This window comes from Gadus chalcogrammus, chromosome 13 (genome assembly GCF_026213295.1).
Source record: "Gadus chalcogrammus isolate NIFS_2021 chromosome 13, NIFS_Gcha_1.0, whole genome shotgun sequence".
Lineage (NCBI taxonomy): Eukaryota > Metazoa > Chordata > Actinopteri > Gadiformes > Gadidae > Gadus > Gadus chalcogrammus.
The window spans coordinates 24,192,316-24,210,242 of record NC_079424.1 but is presented as its reverse complement, the minus strand read 5'-3'; the positions used below and the strand labels follow the sequence as shown (position 1 = coordinate 24,210,242).

The 17,927-nt window shown below is 41.0% G+C and overlaps 1 protein-coding gene across 7 annotated transcripts in view; it reads right to left on the bottom strand.

The window, feature by feature from the left end:
• Positions 1-16,997, bottom strand: part of LOC130402672 (ubiquitin-associated protein 2-like) — a 78,955-nt gene extending 61,958 nt beyond the window's left edge. For 6 of the 7 annotated variants that reach the window (XM_056606973.1, XM_056606972.1, XM_056606971.1 and 3 more), the window contains exons 1-11: positions 16,890-16,997; positions 15,357-15,489; positions 14,581-14,658; positions 14,363-14,473; positions 11,722-11,872; positions 10,072-10,152; positions 6,265-6,328; positions 5,883-5,974; positions 5,317-5,366; positions 5,120-5,181; positions 4,686-4,917 (exon numbers count right to left, since the gene is read on the bottom strand). In XM_056606973.1, coding sequence (XP_056462948.1) covers positions 4,686-4,917; positions 5,120-5,181; positions 5,317-5,366; positions 5,883-5,974; positions 6,265-6,328; positions 10,072-10,152; positions 11,722-11,872; positions 14,363-14,473; positions 14,581-14,658; positions 15,357-15,446 — 1,011 coding nt within the window. In that variant the 5' untranslated portion in view covers positions 15,447-15,489; positions 16,890-16,997. The other variant, XM_056606970.1, reaches the window with a different exon arrangement.
• Positions 16,998-17,927: the final 930 nt, after the last annotated feature.

Below are 17,927 nucleotides of genomic sequence, written 5' to 3'. Positions count from 1 at the left end.
GTAGAATAAATTAATATCATTTATATTGGAGTTAATTTTTCTAGAAATGTACTTACAATGTTTAGTCAGTTAATCATTCACATATTTATGTCACACAATTATTATACATATTTAACAGTCAGGATATTCTGTTGAATCTGCCTCTCTGATTCCCTCACGTTTACCTCAGTCTTAATTCTAGCTTCTGATTGGTTAGTTCAGTCATGTGATGGGTCCGAACAAGGAAGTGTTTGAAAATAGTTTCGCGTCAACCACACACACACGCACGCGCACGCTTGCCCGGGGCAACCAAAAGTCATATATTGGCAAGTTGAGATTGATTTCTGGTTGCCCGAACGGGCAAGTGGATTTTGGGTGGATGTTAATATAAAGGCTATTTATTGAAATGTTTTTTCCCGCAAAACACAATAGAAGTATTTGCAATTGATCAGCGCGCTGTCTTCTCTTCTCTCGGAAAGCGAGTTAACAGACACGCATTGCTTCAGTGCGAATATAGCCCCGCCTTCGTCACTCGCTGTGCGTTCTCTGGCCGTGATTCGAAGGTGTTAGCTAAAGGTTAGCCAACAAAGCTAGCATCGCAAGTGCAGCACCTCCGCGAACGGTTTAGGTTGAAGGAAAATGGAGTAGTGATGGAGTAGTGCAGTTTGGAAGTACTTTGGATTGAGGCAAATTACCAAGGAAAGTCCTATGCAAGAACACGGTTTTGGGTTTCATAACTGTGCACATGCACAGCAATAGCGATCTTTTTCACGAAGTTGGACCCTCAAACTATACATTACATGAAAGCCGAGCCTCCACTTATTCCAACAGTCCAAACCATATCATTCTGTGACTAAAACTCGCAAATAACAACTTACCTTTGTGATTTTTGTCCACAAAGTTGATTCTGGTCGAATAACCACCATAAACAGATAACCCAGTGTCTGGGCCAAATTTTGCAACTAAACATGGTGTTTTCAATCAATGAATAAGAGAAGGATTCTTAGGAAATTGGTAAATGGCCTTCAATCAGAAAACATATTCTTCAGTGCAATCTAGTGGCCATATGTTTATTTGCGAGTGTTTGGCTTGGTGCATTCGAATATATTTGCCCTGAACTTTAAATAGAGGTGTCAAGTGTCAAAATGGTAAGATATCTACCTTTATTTGTGTCTCATAGTAATACATCGCTCCCAACTGATAACGACCAACTGATAATTATTTCAGGGGGAAATGTTATCTTCCACTTATGCTGTGTTCCATGGCTTTATTCACTTTAACCAAGTATCATCCCCATTGCATATTTCACTTTCACAACAATCCTTTTGGCACAAAGATGACATTATCTGTCATTACTGTTTTGATTTTCTTTTTTTTTCTTTTTTTCTTTGTTTTGTTTTGTCTCGTTTTTGTTTTATTTATTTCTTATTGCTTATGTTTATTTATTTATTTATTTTATTTTTCCACAATGTCTTGTTTTTTAAAAAATGTATAATGACTATATGCTATGTAAGGTGACCTTGGGTGTCTTGAAAGGCGCCTCTAAATTAAATGTATTATTATTATTATTATCGCCCTTGCAGTTGTGGAGATATACTCTATTTACTTTGGGTATGTTCTTTCCTGAAAAAAACGTTTCCCCTGAAAATGGTATAGAATATCGATATTTTTCCAGGTATAGTGTCAGTTAGAAAATCCAGTATCTTGACTGACAACACTACTAGAAACGCGATTGTGATTATTCAGTTAGAGCTACAAGAAACGTGAAAGTTAAAAAACACATATCTTTGCTACTACCTCTGACATTAAAGTCATGGACTGAAATCACTTCATGGCACGATGTGACCGCTCAATAAATAAGTAAACAAAGAGAAGTTTGTTATTTTTTAAAGACAACATGTGTGGAAGCTAACATTCAGCTTCAGTCTGAGCTAGGATGACTTTTCTGAGCCCCCCCAAAACCAGGCCGCGTGCCTGGCAAAAAGAGGCCTGTTCACGATTCTGATTATAATTTGGGCAAGTGAACATCACATTCGGGCAAGTTGAACCTGACCTGTACTTGCCCGATGGGCAAGTGCTTTTGAAACCTTAGTGTCAACCCGTGTGTGCGTGTGCGCGCGTGTGTGCGTGTGCGCTCGCGTGTGTAACATTATTCACCTACAGTATTTTGTTATGTGTTGTTCTTTCCACTGTGTTAGGCATGTCGTTTACTGTCTTGGTGGTTCAGGGATCGCTGTCCCTTTAAGGATTACGAGCGTCTCATGATGTCAGAGCCCGATGCGGGATTCGTTTACTTGCAGCACGTTTTGATTTCCTGGTTTCTCAAACTCAATAAACGAGTCACACCACTGTGTGCTCAACGTGCGAAATTGTATCTCATTCAACTCAATTTCCACACATATATATATATCTATAGAAAAAATATGGATAGATAAATATGTATCGGCCATGAAATTGAACGAGATCGGCCGATCCCGATTTACCTTAAAAACCCAGTATCGGGCCCGATCCGATCCGGGGATCAGGATCGGGACATCCCTAAGAGGTTCCGTATTGTTAATTTCACAGATCATTGTTCAGATATGTGCTTGAAAATGACATCGTCACCTCCTTATCTATTAAAAAGTAGCATTAATTTTAGAAGGCTACATATTACAGACCTGCAAACTCCTCAGAGGAAAAAAGGTGACTGTCACAGGGGGATATTTTTTTGATTGTAATATACAAATTACACTAGTCTGAGCGTGACTTGACAAAACTCAGCATACTTTACCAAAAATCAATGTCAAAACATCCTTGAGGCTTATAAAAAATATTTTATTTACAACTGTCACCATTTTCTTTTTTTGTCTCTTAGCCTGTGGGGTGTTCCACAAAGCTGGTTTTATCACATAACCGGGTAAGTTAACCCAGGGTTTGCTGTAACCCTAGGTTTTCCGTTCCAAAAGGATCACGGTATGTCAGTTCATTCCAGACTATTTGCGTAGCCCTCCGTTTTTTGCAAATGGTAGTTTTATCAAGGCTATAATGTTGGAGATGCTGAGCACATCTCAGTCCTTTCAGATGACCCATCCAAGATTTGTATCGGCCTCCTATCATACAAAGAGCAATATCGCCTGAGTACTATGCCGAGAGGCACTTACAACACGAAGTATAAAATAGTCCTAACGGACTTGCATCCACTGGAGAATGTTTGATCGTTACACGCACTAATCCATCTTGATCTGTGAAGTTGATGAATTGTCACTTTTAGGTTTTCTACCCAGTTACCAAAAAAATAAACATTTGGAATAGTATGCGCTGTGGCAAGCACATGGCTTGCATGCGTTACTTCGAAGGCAAAAAAAATCTAAGATACAAGAAAACACAAAAACTTACATTCAACCAGTGGGGTATGGCCCCGGACTGTCTGAGGAGGTAGGTACCTCCAGGTACCCCCTCCATGCCAGGGCGCCCTGAATTTATCTTTATTAACAGCTCCTCCACCGGGGTCAAGACAATTTGAGGGCCAGATCCAGTCTGCCGACTGTCGGCCTTTTCACGATTGGCTTAAAGAAATGGCTTATTTAAATTCATACCAATACGATGGTGGGAAAAGCTTACCAGTTTGTATGTTTTTTATACTTCATTTTTATACTTGATCCGCTGACCGCTTGGAAGCCATCGGAGTACATAGTTTCTTAGAAGAAAGGGGTTGTGTGGTAGGATCTTTAAGAATGCTTAACTGGGATATTTATATATTCATGGCTCAAATATTAAGGATCATGCTTTTTACGTGTAACTAACGCATTTACGCGGTCAGCGATCCGCTGCCAGGCTTTGGTTCTCCGGGTTGCAGAGGCTTTAGCGTTCCCTTTTCTTGTGATAATGTCCTTCTCCTCGTCATAGCTCTCCAGGAGAACCTGAAGTTCCATTTCATGGAAATAAGCGGCCTGTTTCGCCATTTCGATCAGGGTTTCCATGATCGATACATCACGTCTTTTTAGGTTTGGCGTGGACGAGCACAACCCTGTGTTAACCAACCCCGAGTTGATTGAACTAATGCATAACCGCTGCTGTGGAACCGAAAACTCTGGGTTAGTCGGAACAGGGTAAATCAACCTAGAGTTCAGCGTTAACTCAGTGTTTGTTAAACCTCCGTTCGTGGAACACCCCTCTGGACGAGTGTTTCGCAAGCTCTCTTGCGTTGTTTGGCCGCATGCATGCGCATGCGCATGCGGATGCGCATGCGCATGCGGATGCGCATGCGCGGTAGCCAGGCGACCGTCTCATCCAATGGCGAGCTCAGTTGGCGCCGTGTGCTTCAAGATTCCGATTGGCCCAGAGAAATGTCAATTATAAGAAAGATTCTGAAGCAAGTGCTGAGATTCCGATTGGCCCAGAGAAATGTCAATTATAAGAATGATCCAATAATTTTTCGCAATTCTGGACCCCCCCCTCCCCCCAAAACAAAACTCTCCGGTTCTACGCGATTCACGTGAATGACCAAATTGACCAAGAAAACGGCGATTGTCGCCGAAAAGCGACAAGTTTGCAGCTTTGATATTAGAAATAATGAAGTGTCCTGAATTTGTCTTTTTTTTCTAACCCTTTTCAGTAGTTAAAATCACGATACCAATGCCTGCTTATTTCTTCGTGGCTTGGATTCATGGAGATATGTTTTTGCAAGGGGCTTTGCCAGTGAAACCAAGAATGCCTATACTCACCAGAGAAGCATGTGCATAGGAGGTGTTGGCAGAGGCAGCGTGGGCGTAGCTGCTACTGTTGGCGGCGGCGTGAGCGTAGCTGTGTGTAGCAGTGCGTCCGTTGTGGTGGGAATTGGTGAACACCAGGCTTTGGCCCAAACCGTCGACGGGCGCGTCCACCATAGCCCCCAGGTCAGACTCCACGGAGGCTCCCGCCACTCCCGTCTTGGCCATCAGGCTGGAGAGGTCCACGCTGCGGAGCCAACAAAGCCTTGAATGGCAACGCCACACAAACTCGTTTTATCCCATCTACTGTTCACATGCGTGGACTACACCTTAAATGGTGTGTGCATCTTAAGCCATGCTGCATGACAGAAGACTCCTAGACTATTAGTTTGTAATTTTCACTCAAAACACAACATATTTTTGTGTTGATTAACATGAATTCCTCTTACCCGTGTCCAGGGGTGATGTTTTCTGGAGCGGAGGACGCTGTGAACACTTTGGTCTCAGACAACTGATAAAGGGTGAGTCATTAAAACACATGTCAAAACCCTGTACAGTAAATAAATCATAACACAATAACATGGGCACAAAGATAAGAGGAAAAAGATAGCATATGTTTATGCATGATAGTATCATTGTGCATTACATCTTCGTTCCAGTCTTCTGAAGCCCAGTCTTCCAGAGTTCCTCTCCAAGCTAGAGTAAATCGAAGTTAACCTTGGTTAGTTCATAAAGGCATGAAACAATTTTTTTCTAGTCATTCAGCAGGAGGTCTAAAGGCAACCACCGTTCAAACCCAAGCCGGTCAATGACACTCTCCGTAGAAGCGTTAGTTTGAGAGATATTCCCATTCCAAAAGAATTGGCTTTGAAAAAGGCTTATCTTCAGATTAGACAGGACAGGAATTTTATTTAGTTCAGAGGTTCAGTAATGGTAGTTCCACAGATCAGTGTTCAGATATGTGCTTGAAAAAGACATCATCATCTCCTTGTCCATTAAAATACATTTCAATACTTTCTAAAACCAGACTAATCTCAGTTCTCAACTGCTTGATTAATTACTTTAATTATTAATTACATTTCTAAAAAACTCAATAATACACAATAATTTTTAATTGTTGTGTGATGCACATCACCATACAGACAACATATTTTCCAACTGTGAGATTCATTCGTTCATAAAATGATATTGCTGTAGCCGTAGTTATCTTACCAGTTCCCTCAGCACCGTCGTTGCCGTCAGTGTCCCACGTTTCCTTGCGAACACCCCCAGAATTAGCCGTGTAGTCCGCCGGGTTGAAGGTCCTGCAGAGGACACAATGGGAAGGAAGGATACATAAAACGTGGGATGCATGGATGGGGCAAGTAATTCAGGCAAGAAGTTTGCATTCCCACTGCATCAGCTTAGTGATTTTATTTAGTTAAGAAGTTCAGTAATGGTAATTCCACAGAACAATTCAGATATGTGCTTGAAAATGACATCACCTCCTTTCCCATTACGCAATTCAATAAAGAGATGCTCACCCCAATCCCTGGGACAAGAATCTGTAACCAACAGTGCCTGTACAGTATGCAGTTCATTAAGAGATGCTCACCCCATTCCCTGAGACGAGAACCTGTAGCCGACAGCGCCTCTGCCTCTACCACGCACTCCGACTCCTGAGATGATTCACAAACCAAGCACTTTGAATTGAGGACATATGGGTTAATGTAGGAGGGAAATAGGGTTGGGGGCCAACAAAGTGATACTGACGGAAGGGGGAAATGGGGTTGATTATCCTCCAGTGTTTACCCAGCATAGTAGAATACAAGGCCAACAAAGGGCGTCTCATACACAATCCAAGTCGGTTAGACACAAATTTATCCGTTTGCCAACCATATCCATGACTCTGGCTTAACCGTCCACGCCTGATCATAATGTAGGGCCATATGAAATCCGTTTTATTTTTTTCCGAATTCCGTTTTAATTTTCATTAATTCCGTTTTTACACTTAAAATCATCAGAACGAGTGTCAAATAAGTGCGAACGAATACAATTTAATCAGATAGAAGACTACATTTATTAATCATCACATCACAACATTGCACTGTTTTTAGTGCTTCAAATAAAAACATGACATAAATATTAAAGTGCTTATAAACTCTTTTTATAAACTCAAATTGTTGTTTGAAGGGGCGTGCCCTGGCTACGGCGTTCATTGTTTTTCATATGGATTTTGGACTTCAAGTGGTCATCGCACGTATCTTTTCGTTTCCAATCGATAGTATGTTGACATATTCTACAAAACACCTGAGTGATAGAAGTGTTTTGGATATTGTTCGGCTCTGAATTTGGGGTCTTCTTCGGCTTCTTGTTAGGAGCGTGACCTATTGTTTGCGTGGTGGACCGGGGATTTTTTTTTAACATTGTTGTGCGAGTGACTGCTAAACATTCAGTGACGTTAATGTCACCCGTGTTGTTTCCCTTTTCCCTCGAAACTGAATTCCACCAAAATAATGGCGAATTCCGCTGCATTCCGCTGCATATTGTAAATGTGACGTCTGATGTGCCTTGTCCCCGTTGCATGTTATATGTGCTGAAGAACAGGAAGCTGCTGGAAATCAGTTATTTACTAAGACAGGCCCGTTTTAAATTGTAACTTTGTTACTTTTAATACTTTTAATACAATTCCTGCTTAATAAAATAATAAAAATAATAATAATAATTATCTGTTGATTCTGTTTTTATTGTCCAATTCCGTGATTCCGTCCGCGTTTTCGTTATCGCGGATTTCATAGGGCCCTAATAATGGTCGACATTGCTCTGGTTCTACTGCATTTTCCTTTAATACTCTTGACCCTCCTTTGGGGCCAATTGCATCAAAGGCAGCTGCAGCAGTCCACACATGTTCCAGTTTTCTCACCAATAAGTGGTCAGCTGGGGCAGGGGACCACACCTTTTACAAATGTTAAATATACATTAGCAGACTGCATTAACGTATAGTACAATTAGGCCTGTCGCGATATGCAATAAATCAATTAATTGCGCGATAAATTAAAATGAGCGATAATTTTTTGCCGGCCGCAATAATTTCCATTCGCACTCTTTTTTTTTTTTAAATCATTGCTTTATTGGCCTAATCTGAGAAGAAATCTATGCCATAAACACAAATATTATAGGCCTTTATTACACGGGTCTTCTCAATGCCGTCGAACGCTCCGTTCACTTGCATAGATAGTCCGGTAACTTGTCAACCCCAGCGTCTTCGTTTTCTAACCAACGTCAACGTCTTTGAAGGACTATTTCTCTGCTGATCAACGCTACGAATGCTGCTAACGAATAAATTAAAACGAGTAAAAAGACACACCATGTGAAGTTATTTTTTCGTCTTGGCAAGTAGCCTTGTAATAAGCGGGATGATGTAGTATAGAACGTCGCCGGTCATTATCTAAAATAAGCCCCTTCAGGGTGAAGCAAGACACCTCCGCTGCGCGTCGGTCGCCTGTTCGCCCTGTCGGGGCGTATTTTCCCGATAGTGACCGGCGTTCTATGCATTATATATATGTATATATATTATATATATTTAGCAGGGTAGGCCAGCCCAAGTAAAAAATGTCGGGTTGAAATCGGGCTCCGGCTCATAATTACAGGGCACAACGAGTAAACCCCCTCGTCAAGTGTCAGTAGCCGCGTTGACATAGACACATCTGTTCCGCATAGATTTCTATGCGGAACAGAAAATGATCATGTATACGCCTCATTCGGAATACAATTATCTGTTCGGCATAGATTCTATGCCGAATAGAAGAGGTGGTGTAGTCCGTTTTAATCGCCATGTATGCACTTATTCCGAATAGATTGGGGTTTAACTTGGAGCAGCCGCAGTAGTTCGCAATTGGTCCACTGAGCTCCGTCGGTACTTTTAAGCACACCGAACTTCACCGCTGTCAAGGAAAGTGGATTTATTGCCTGATTCACGTCTTTGTTATCACTCCGTAAAAGTAGTCCGGTAAGCGTGTCCGGTTGCTAAGCGACGGGACATGGGTGTTTATTAATGACGTGTTCGCGTATCGTAGTGTCCGCGCGCGTCGGAGGTAACTGTAAATGAGTAGGCTACTAGTAGTACTTTTGCAGGCTGAACGTTAAAATACTTCTTAACTTAGAGAGATGGCAGCTGCAGTAGTTTGCAAATGGACCTTTGAGGATTCCTGGTCACTAAATTCCTGTAAGATCACTCTCTCCCACCAGTCTTGGCTGCAGACTCGCATCCAAATTCCTCTTGTTTGCGGCGGAGCTTAAGGTAAATATAAAGATCTGACGAGAAATTGACGTTGCTGCGCTGTCCTCCTCCTTCTTAATTGAAGGAGCCGGCAGAGAAAAGCTCTCTCCTGCTGTGCTTTCATTAAAATCAAATTTAAAATCCCCGATAGTGATAAGACATCCATTATGTCGCCGCCGGTCCAGAGATGTGTCAGGTGTGCGCGAGAGACAGAACGGACACTTTTGTTACTGCCATGTATACAGTAGCCTACATTCGGAACACATTTTAGGAACAGATCTATGCCGCATAGAAATCTATGCGGATCAGATGTGCCATGTAAACGCGGCTACTATCTTGTTGCATTGTCTGTGTGGGAGGCGGAGTCCTGGCGCAATCGTGTTTACATCCTTTTTATTTAGTGTTTCAATTTTATTTATTGTTTTTGGTGGTGTTTGGTTTTTATTCAAGAGTATTTTTTGTTAATAATAGATTGTTTTTGGTTGTTTTGTTAATTTATTCTGGATATTTTAAATGTCTTCCAGACGTCCAGTTCCAGTGTTCTTTAAAAATAAAGGTTTATTGATCTTCGAAGGGGTGTACTTTATCATTATATTAGTTGAAAAACTGCAATATTATCGCTTATCGCAATAATTCCTGGGGCAATTAATCGCCCAGAAAAATTTGTTATCGTGACAGGCCTAAGTACAATACATAAATAAAAGCTAATTAGTATTTCTGGAAGATGATTTCTCATAGTACAAATAAATCGCCAACAGACTGGTGTAACCCCTGTACATCTATCCGGACTAGTATTTCACTCCAACTGCAGGATTGCTTAGCAATACATTGGCTTGAATCTGTTCAATATTCAGTCTCTCCCAAAGATATGAATAAACAAGGTATTCATACAATTCATTTAAATTGTATAGCCCTTAATTACCATTACAGTAGGCTTGAAAGGGCTTAACAGGCCAAATATTTATTAAACCCCCCCCTTTACCCAAAGGGGGGGGTTTAACTCCCTTAAATCAGCAAGGAAGAAATCTTGAGAAGGAACGCATTATAGTAGGGGATTCCTCCTTCCATGGATGGTCAGGAGTGCCATAATTGTGTGCCATAATTGACATGAATCCAGTTGCATGTTTCAGCATGGAGTCTCACCTCTACCGCGCCCCCTACGACCACGTTCGCCCTCTCTCTCCCCAGGAGCCACCACCTCAAAGCCGTTCTCCTCTGACCGACCTGAAACCACACAAAGAAATATATTAGAGAAAGCGCAAAATCACATACATTTGAAAAAAAAAAGGCGTGTTTATGAGCAACCTTCGCACTTACAACGCAATGGTCAATTTAATTCAATTACTTATTTAGTGTTAAATATAACCATGGGGAACCAAATGAGTCTTCAGCATCCAATAACGATTCAACACTATGTAACGCACACATACTGTACAGACACAAGGCCTTGCTAGGAGAGTCGCATTTCCTAACAGAGCTACAAGGGATGAAAACTTGCAAATATGAATACAATTCAAAGCTTCCATGCTTTTTTATTTATTTATCTTTTTACTTTTTTTGTAAATGGTCCCAAAACTCTGACCATAATGACACTCGTTAACCCTTCCTTAACCATGAAGAACAATGTTCTACAAAAAATGGACGCAAGTAAACAATTAACTGGAAAGGAGGGCTGGTCTGAATGCACATTTCGGAAGGTCTTTCCAAACATCGACACACCTAAATATGTTAAAATCAGGCGTTGCCTGAATTATGTCATGTGCAGGCAGGCTATGTAAAGCATGTGTCAGCATCTGCACCAAGTATCGACTAAAATAGATCATAAGTAAGGCTTTTGAGACTACATTTTAGACTGGACAGGTTTGTATTAAGTTCAGAGGTTCGGTATTGGCAATTCCACAGATCAGTGTTGAGATATGTGCTTGAAATTGACATCACCACCTCCATGTCCATTTAAATGCCTTCAATACTTTAAAAACCAGATTAATCTGACCGTTCTCAACTGCTTGATTAATATAACTAATTATTAATTAATTTTTAAATACCTCCACAAATCAAAATACAATAATTGAATGTGTTGCGGCTGATGCACATCTCCATACAGACGTCGTTTCCAACTGTGAGACTGATTCCTTTGTTCATAAAATGATATTTCTGTAGCGTAGATAATTCCCCAAGAGCCGTCGTTAACGATAAAGGTTCTTAATATTGTTAATCATTGTTTACATAGCATGTATAATGTACAAGCTTGTGTGGGGAAAACAGTCACATAGAGCTGCTTCTGGCTAATACCGTAAATGTACATGGCTAAAAGACATAATGCCTAAAGAGGGCAATCGCTGACATTGATTAAATGTAGTGCTCAATGGCAAAGTAACGTAAACTTATGACTGTACTTAACTTATTTAACCGAGTCATGTTATAATGTTTGAAACTAATAAAGGATACTTATACTGTAATATTTTGTGCAACTGCAGCAAAAAGCACAAGTATGAGTTGAAAAAAGTTGAAAAAGTTAAACGTTAAAAAAAAAATTCAAAACATTAATTTTAAATACACAATTTCCACGATGTTAGTTTATCAATAATTACTTGTGTTAACATTGTGGAAGTACATCAGTCTAAAATATAGACAATTGTAAAGGCAAAAAACTTTTCTTAAAGAATATTAATATGCCAAATATAGAAACGCTCTTTCACTCGTCGTCAGCTTTGCATTTCAACGCAAAACATCTCAATAATTAATGTTTATCCAGGAAACCTTTGGAGACACCAGCCCTCCCAGCGTAATTACCGTCACGTCCTCTGCTGATGCCCCGACCCCTCCTGTTGGCTCCACCACGAACACGGCTGGCCTCCCGCTCTCCTCCCCTCCTCTCCTTGATCTCAGAGGGCCCTGCCTCCTTCCCCACACTACGCCTCTTCCCCACCGTCTCCCAGGAGGTCTGACACACACACACACATACACACACACACACACACACACACACACACACATGAATGCAGCCATGCTTTCTCAGTGAAATAATTTATAATATCCTAGATACCCTGGTTGGTTGTGTGGGACCCCAAGCTCATAAAATGGATGGATGGATGAAATATCTGCATATGTACCGTATTTTCCGCACTATAAGGCACACCTTCAATGAATGGCCTATTTTAGAACTTTATCATCGATGGGGCGCACCGGATTATAAGGCACATAGAATAGAAGATACTGCAGTCAAACCTTTGACTGGGGTTGCGTTATGCATCGACTAGACCGAGCTGTGCTAAAGGGAATGTCAACAAAACAGTCAGATAAAGTCAAACTTTATTAAGCGTTCCGACAACTTTGTTCACTCCCATGGTAACGATGTTCAAACGTTAATGTGCATAATAACAATATCTCCCAGCCTTGTTCAGTTGTAAACACGTAAAAGAAACAGTCTGATACCGCTAATACAAACGTTAGTGCATAACTCAACATTGTTCAGTTACGTATAACACGTAAAGCTCACTTTTTCAGTTCATTCCCTGTCCACGAATCCCTCGAATTCTTCTTCTTCAGTGTCCGAATTGAACAGTTGGGCGAGTACGAGTAGTCGAGTACGAGCCGGGCATCCAACATGCCTCCCTCTCGTCATTATCCGAGTCAGTGTCGCTTCTGTTGCCTGGCAGTTCAGTGATTATTCCTGCTTTCGTGAAAGCTTGGACCACAGTTGAGACTGATATATCAGCCCAGGCCAGGCATCCACAATCGATTGTCAAATAGTGGCGTAAGTCGCCCGGCGCCGTCTCCCCGACTTGGTGAACACGTGTTCCCCTTCTACGGCCCCGTCCCCACGAAGCCGATTTTTTGGTGAAACCGCACAAGTCTTGTGCGTATCAGCCGACCGTTCAGACGGAGCAGTCGAATCCGGTGCCCGAAACCGCACGTTTCTGAAACCACCCTCGGAGGTGGTTTCAAATCTATCCAGACTTATGCGGTTTCGTGTTAGGATTCGTGTTGAAACGCAAACGATTATGGCATTAGCCCCCCACCAGCTGGGGGACGTCAGAGTTGCGTTGATTATTGATTATTTTATTTGTATTCTTTTTGTAGCTTTAAATAAAGCCCCTTGATAAATGTAATTACTAACCGTACATTAAAAAGTATTTATGCTCAATTTAAAAGGTTGAATCTCCTCGTGACTGAATGTTTGTATACAGCGTGCAGGCTTGATTCGCTCCTTTTATATATTATAAGGAGAAAATACAATTAAATTAAAGGCTTTTAAGTGCGCCTTATAGTGCGGAAAATACGGTAATTGAGGAGATCATCCAAGGACTCATGACAGTCAAACATAACGTTTAACGTTTCATCATGAGAACAAATAAAACTAGAAAATGCATTTCCTGCAGAAAATGCGGTGAGTGCTGTAGTACAAATTGAGTTTGAAAATATTTTTTAATAAAGCCACATAAGATTAAGACTTAAATCCAGTGAAGAGATTCGAACAAAAGTAAAAAAGTCTAAATGGAGTAAACAATGTAAAGATGCACACCATTAAAGAAATGTAAATGGTTGGAAACAAATAAAGTGACAGCTGAATGAAGCGCATTGCTAAAAATGGAGAAATGTAAAATGAATAGAAGAATCTGAAAGGTCAAATGTATCGCCCCGCACTGCTGGGGGGGGGGGGGTGCGTGTGCATGTTTGTGCGTGTGTGGGAGAGAATAGCGAGCCGGTGCGTGATTAAAAGCAGCCCAATCTGGCTGGAGAAACCGCCCAATCTGTCAACACTGCTGAACATCATCACGCTCCAGCGTCAACGTAAATCAATGAGACCAACTGAAAACAAAGCCGGTATGAACTAAAACTGTGATTCTGAATAAAGTTTAAATGATATGGAAATTCCGTTTGGATATTATTGAAGATACAAGTGTGTAGATTTGTTAAATGGTTTGAACGAAGGTAAAAATTGATTTAGTTACGTCTTAAACAGTTGAAGTACCAGAGGACGGCTCTGCCGTCATCCCTTTGACTGATTTGAAAATTAGAATATCCTAAAAAGTATAAAATATTTTAAAAATCTGAAAAGCGTGCGATTCTAAGCTATTCTGAATATTTTAAAATTTAATTGGAGCCTTTAGGTGAAAAATTTAGGAAGGAGATAGGTCCCAAAGTTTGTAAAGAAAGAAAGAAAGAAAGAAAGAAAGAAAGAAAGAAAGAAAGAAAGAAAGAAAGAAAGAAAGAAAGAAAGAAAGAAAGAAAGAAAGAACAATAGTTGAGCGCTGAATGCAGCACTCACCTAAATACTTGGTACTATGAATAGCTTATATTTCCCATAATTTCTAGAACCTGAAAAAGAATGCCACACCGTAAGAATAAGAGCTTGTGTAGGCATGTTGGAAAATATGTTGGTAGGTACCAAACAAACGCATGTGTATATGTGTAGATTTGGACCTCTTACTGTGTCTGAGGGGCTCTCCAGGAGGAAGTTGATGGCTCTGTTGACATCGTCATTGCAGTCGTGGAGGGCTATCCCACACTCATCTTGGGTCTTCCCACTCACTTCACTCAGCTGTTGTACAAGTCAATGCAAAGTCAACAAAAGTGTAATTGAACAGGTACTTTCAAGTAGTACCAAATACGTCAAAACTAAAAAATATATTTTTTAAACCCAATTACCTGTTTGACCTTGTCCTCAAAGTCTGCATCCTTTTTTTCAAAGGTTACCTGGGCTAGACGAATCTGATCTGCCGTAGCCTAGAAATAAAAGTGTTTACTGATTATTAAAGGGGGGATATTTATGCAAGAATATATACACGCATTGCATTCACATCAATTAAATAAAGGCAGTATTAATAACCAACCAGTTGCATATACTCAATCGGTAGTAAAAAATTAATACAGAACTATGCTTTTGGAGATAGCGCAGACTATTTATAACCAGAAACAAAAACAAAAATGCCTTCAAATTCAGAAAAGTCAGCTGTGCATGCAATAACAGTTATTTCTACCCTTTCTACACACAAGGCTTGATTACATTTCCTATCTTAGTCAATTGTTTGAAAAAAAGTTTATAATAAAGCCATCTTTAACAGACTCACAATAGGGGCTTTGACTTTCAACCACTGCACTAAAGAATAGGGCTGGTCGATTTATCGAATTTTCATAAAATGTTTTATAGAAAGTTCAGAACAGCTGGATACGTATCTGTACATTATTTTAGATTTGAACATTTTCTATTTTGACCATTTTGTGATATTGCAAAGTTCTCAGTTCGTTTTTTTGGGGAAAGACGAGCTGAATAAATACATCATGTTATCAAACTCAAAAATAATCGTTTGAATAACTGATTTCAATATTGACCAAAATAATCGTGATTATGATTTATTTTCCATAATCGAGCAGCCCTACCAAAGACAATGACATAGACGTGCAGATATGCGCTTTTCAGTCACCTGGATTTGCTTCTGTGTGGTTTGTGTGCTGGTGGGCAGTGTTCTTTCCCGCGTGGCCCGGGCAGGACTGCTCACCACTGAAGTCATCATATACAGTATATACAGAACAATGTATGTACAAAATAGAAAAAATCTAGGAGGGAGACAAGACAGAAAATATAAAATTACCAATAGTGATATGCAATATAAAATCGATTCACTGCTATATTATATCGTTTTCTAACTTTATCCCAAGAACTAGTAACATGTCTGACTGAAGGCCTTTACTGCATTAAGAATACACAAGACGGCTTCATGCAAGACTAGAACCCCATCTGTCGCACTACCACTGGTTAAATTTAGACATTCAAGAGGGGCCAATGTGGTGTCAATTTACACCCTCTTACCTCCCTCCTTCTCTCACACAGTAAAACACATGAAAACGTTCACCCCAAAAGACCCAGATAAATATTTCGACGAGCACCTTTATCAACCACTGAGCTTTACGTGTATGGTGTTGTGGGCCAAATGAGGTAGACACTGGTCAATGCGTGTCTCTCACTAGGTGTGACGCAGTTGTTCGTAGCGTGGCAACGCAAACGTACACACGACTATGGCACAAATGTATTTATGTACATTACATCACCGCCAAGTTATTGTTGGATATTTTGGGTGTTCAGATAGCGAATTACTGCCTGTGGGAAGTCAAATAACCAAAGTGTTATCTAAAACTAGATAGACCACATTTACCTCAGCTTTAACAGACTTTGTTGAGCTTTGCTTGCCAACAAAGTTTACCCACTACAAACTCCCGAGAATAGCTTGCTGGGATACGCGAATATATTCGCATTAGTTGGTCCGACAGACGACCATTACTAGCAGGCTTATGTTAGCTTCATGTTGGCTAGTTGTTTGTCTTTGTTCAACATTGTGCCTAGTAAATAACAAACAGACTATCTACTGACCTTTTTTAATGAACCGCGGATAATCACAATCCCCACCAAGTTACTAACTGGAAACAGCAGACAACTAAACGGACGATTAACCTAAACATAATAATTAAGATTAAACAAGGAGGACTCCTTTGTGTGACTCAGTAGCTAATATAATGCTAACGTCTTTAGCTAAAGTTAGCAACAGCCTACAAACGTTAGTTTGAATATTATAGTTAAAACTGTACCGAAACGCCTAAAAATACATAAGCACGTTCAAAAACAATTTCTCTCGCCGTTTATACCACAATTTGATCTATGCTACGAAGATTGTTGCGTGTGTTTAGCTGTTTCACAAAAAAGTGATCAAGGAACGGATGGCCTGTCAGTGCTACGTTGATAGCTCATTCCCCTGTGTGTGCATGTGTGCGGGCCGTTCGACAATACGCCGCTAAGCTACCATGGCTAGCTAGGAAACTCTACAAAAACGTATGGAAACTTAAGATGCACCAATAACAAAACAGTTGGTTTTATTTTTCATATTTAAAATGTATCAAAGAAGTTATCGTTCACGTTAATAAAAGGCCGATATATTATCGTTTAAAATAGTATATGTTCATACCTGCTAACACGCTTCGCTCAGCCAGCAGCAGATGCCGTCACGTGACCAACCGCGCCGTTGTTTAACGTCGAGAGAGCGGAAGAGCCATTCAGAACCCGTCTAGCAGGACAGCTCGTCAAGAGAGCGGACGGGCCAATCAGCACCCGTATAGCAGGACAGGTCGTCGAGAGAGTGGTCGGGCCAATCAAAACCCGTCTAGCAGAACAGGCGATTTGGCGCTGCCCCGTTCACGAGCGTAAACATTTCAAATCTGTCTATTTCCCGGATATTCTATGACTCTTTTATAAAACTGTGCGTGGGATCGCTACTAAAAGTGTACGTACGCCCAAAAGCCAAGTTTTGCGTGCGCCAAAAAATATTCAGATTTATCAAACCCTGCGTACTCACACCGTACGCAATATTTTCTTTATAAATCACAGAGGCCCTCATTTATCAAACGAACGTAGAAATGAGCGCAAATCTGAACGCATGATTCATCTTACGATAGGACCCACGTGAGATTTACGAAACCTTCGTATCACACCAATCCCAGCGTAGCACAATGAACAGAGGCAAAAAACGAAACTTCACGGAGTCTGAGCTCGAGATTTTGCTCCACGAGGTAGAAATGCGCAAGCATATGCTATTGGAACCCTGTCAACAGGGATAAATGCAAAACAAAAGAGAAGTGAGTGGGAGTGTGTTTGCGAGGCCGTCAATGCAGTGGGGTCTCAGCAGCGCACACACTCTGAAATTAAAAAAAGTGGTCAGACCTCAAGGTGGAGGTGAAGCGGAGGGTTTCTGCCCACCGCCGAAGCGTGACCGCAACAGGTGGGGCCGGACGGGAGTGGGGGGACGGGAGTGGGGGGACGGGAGTGGGGGAACTCTCCCCCTTCGATTTGAGAGTGGCCGTTTTGATCGGTGACACAGCTCTCACCGGAGTGGTGGGAGCCCATGAAGGGGACACCGATCATCCCCAAGGTAAATATGCTGAAGTCATAAATGCTGTAATTATACTGGTCATACAATTGGCTGCTTGCAATACACATAAGTCGTGCG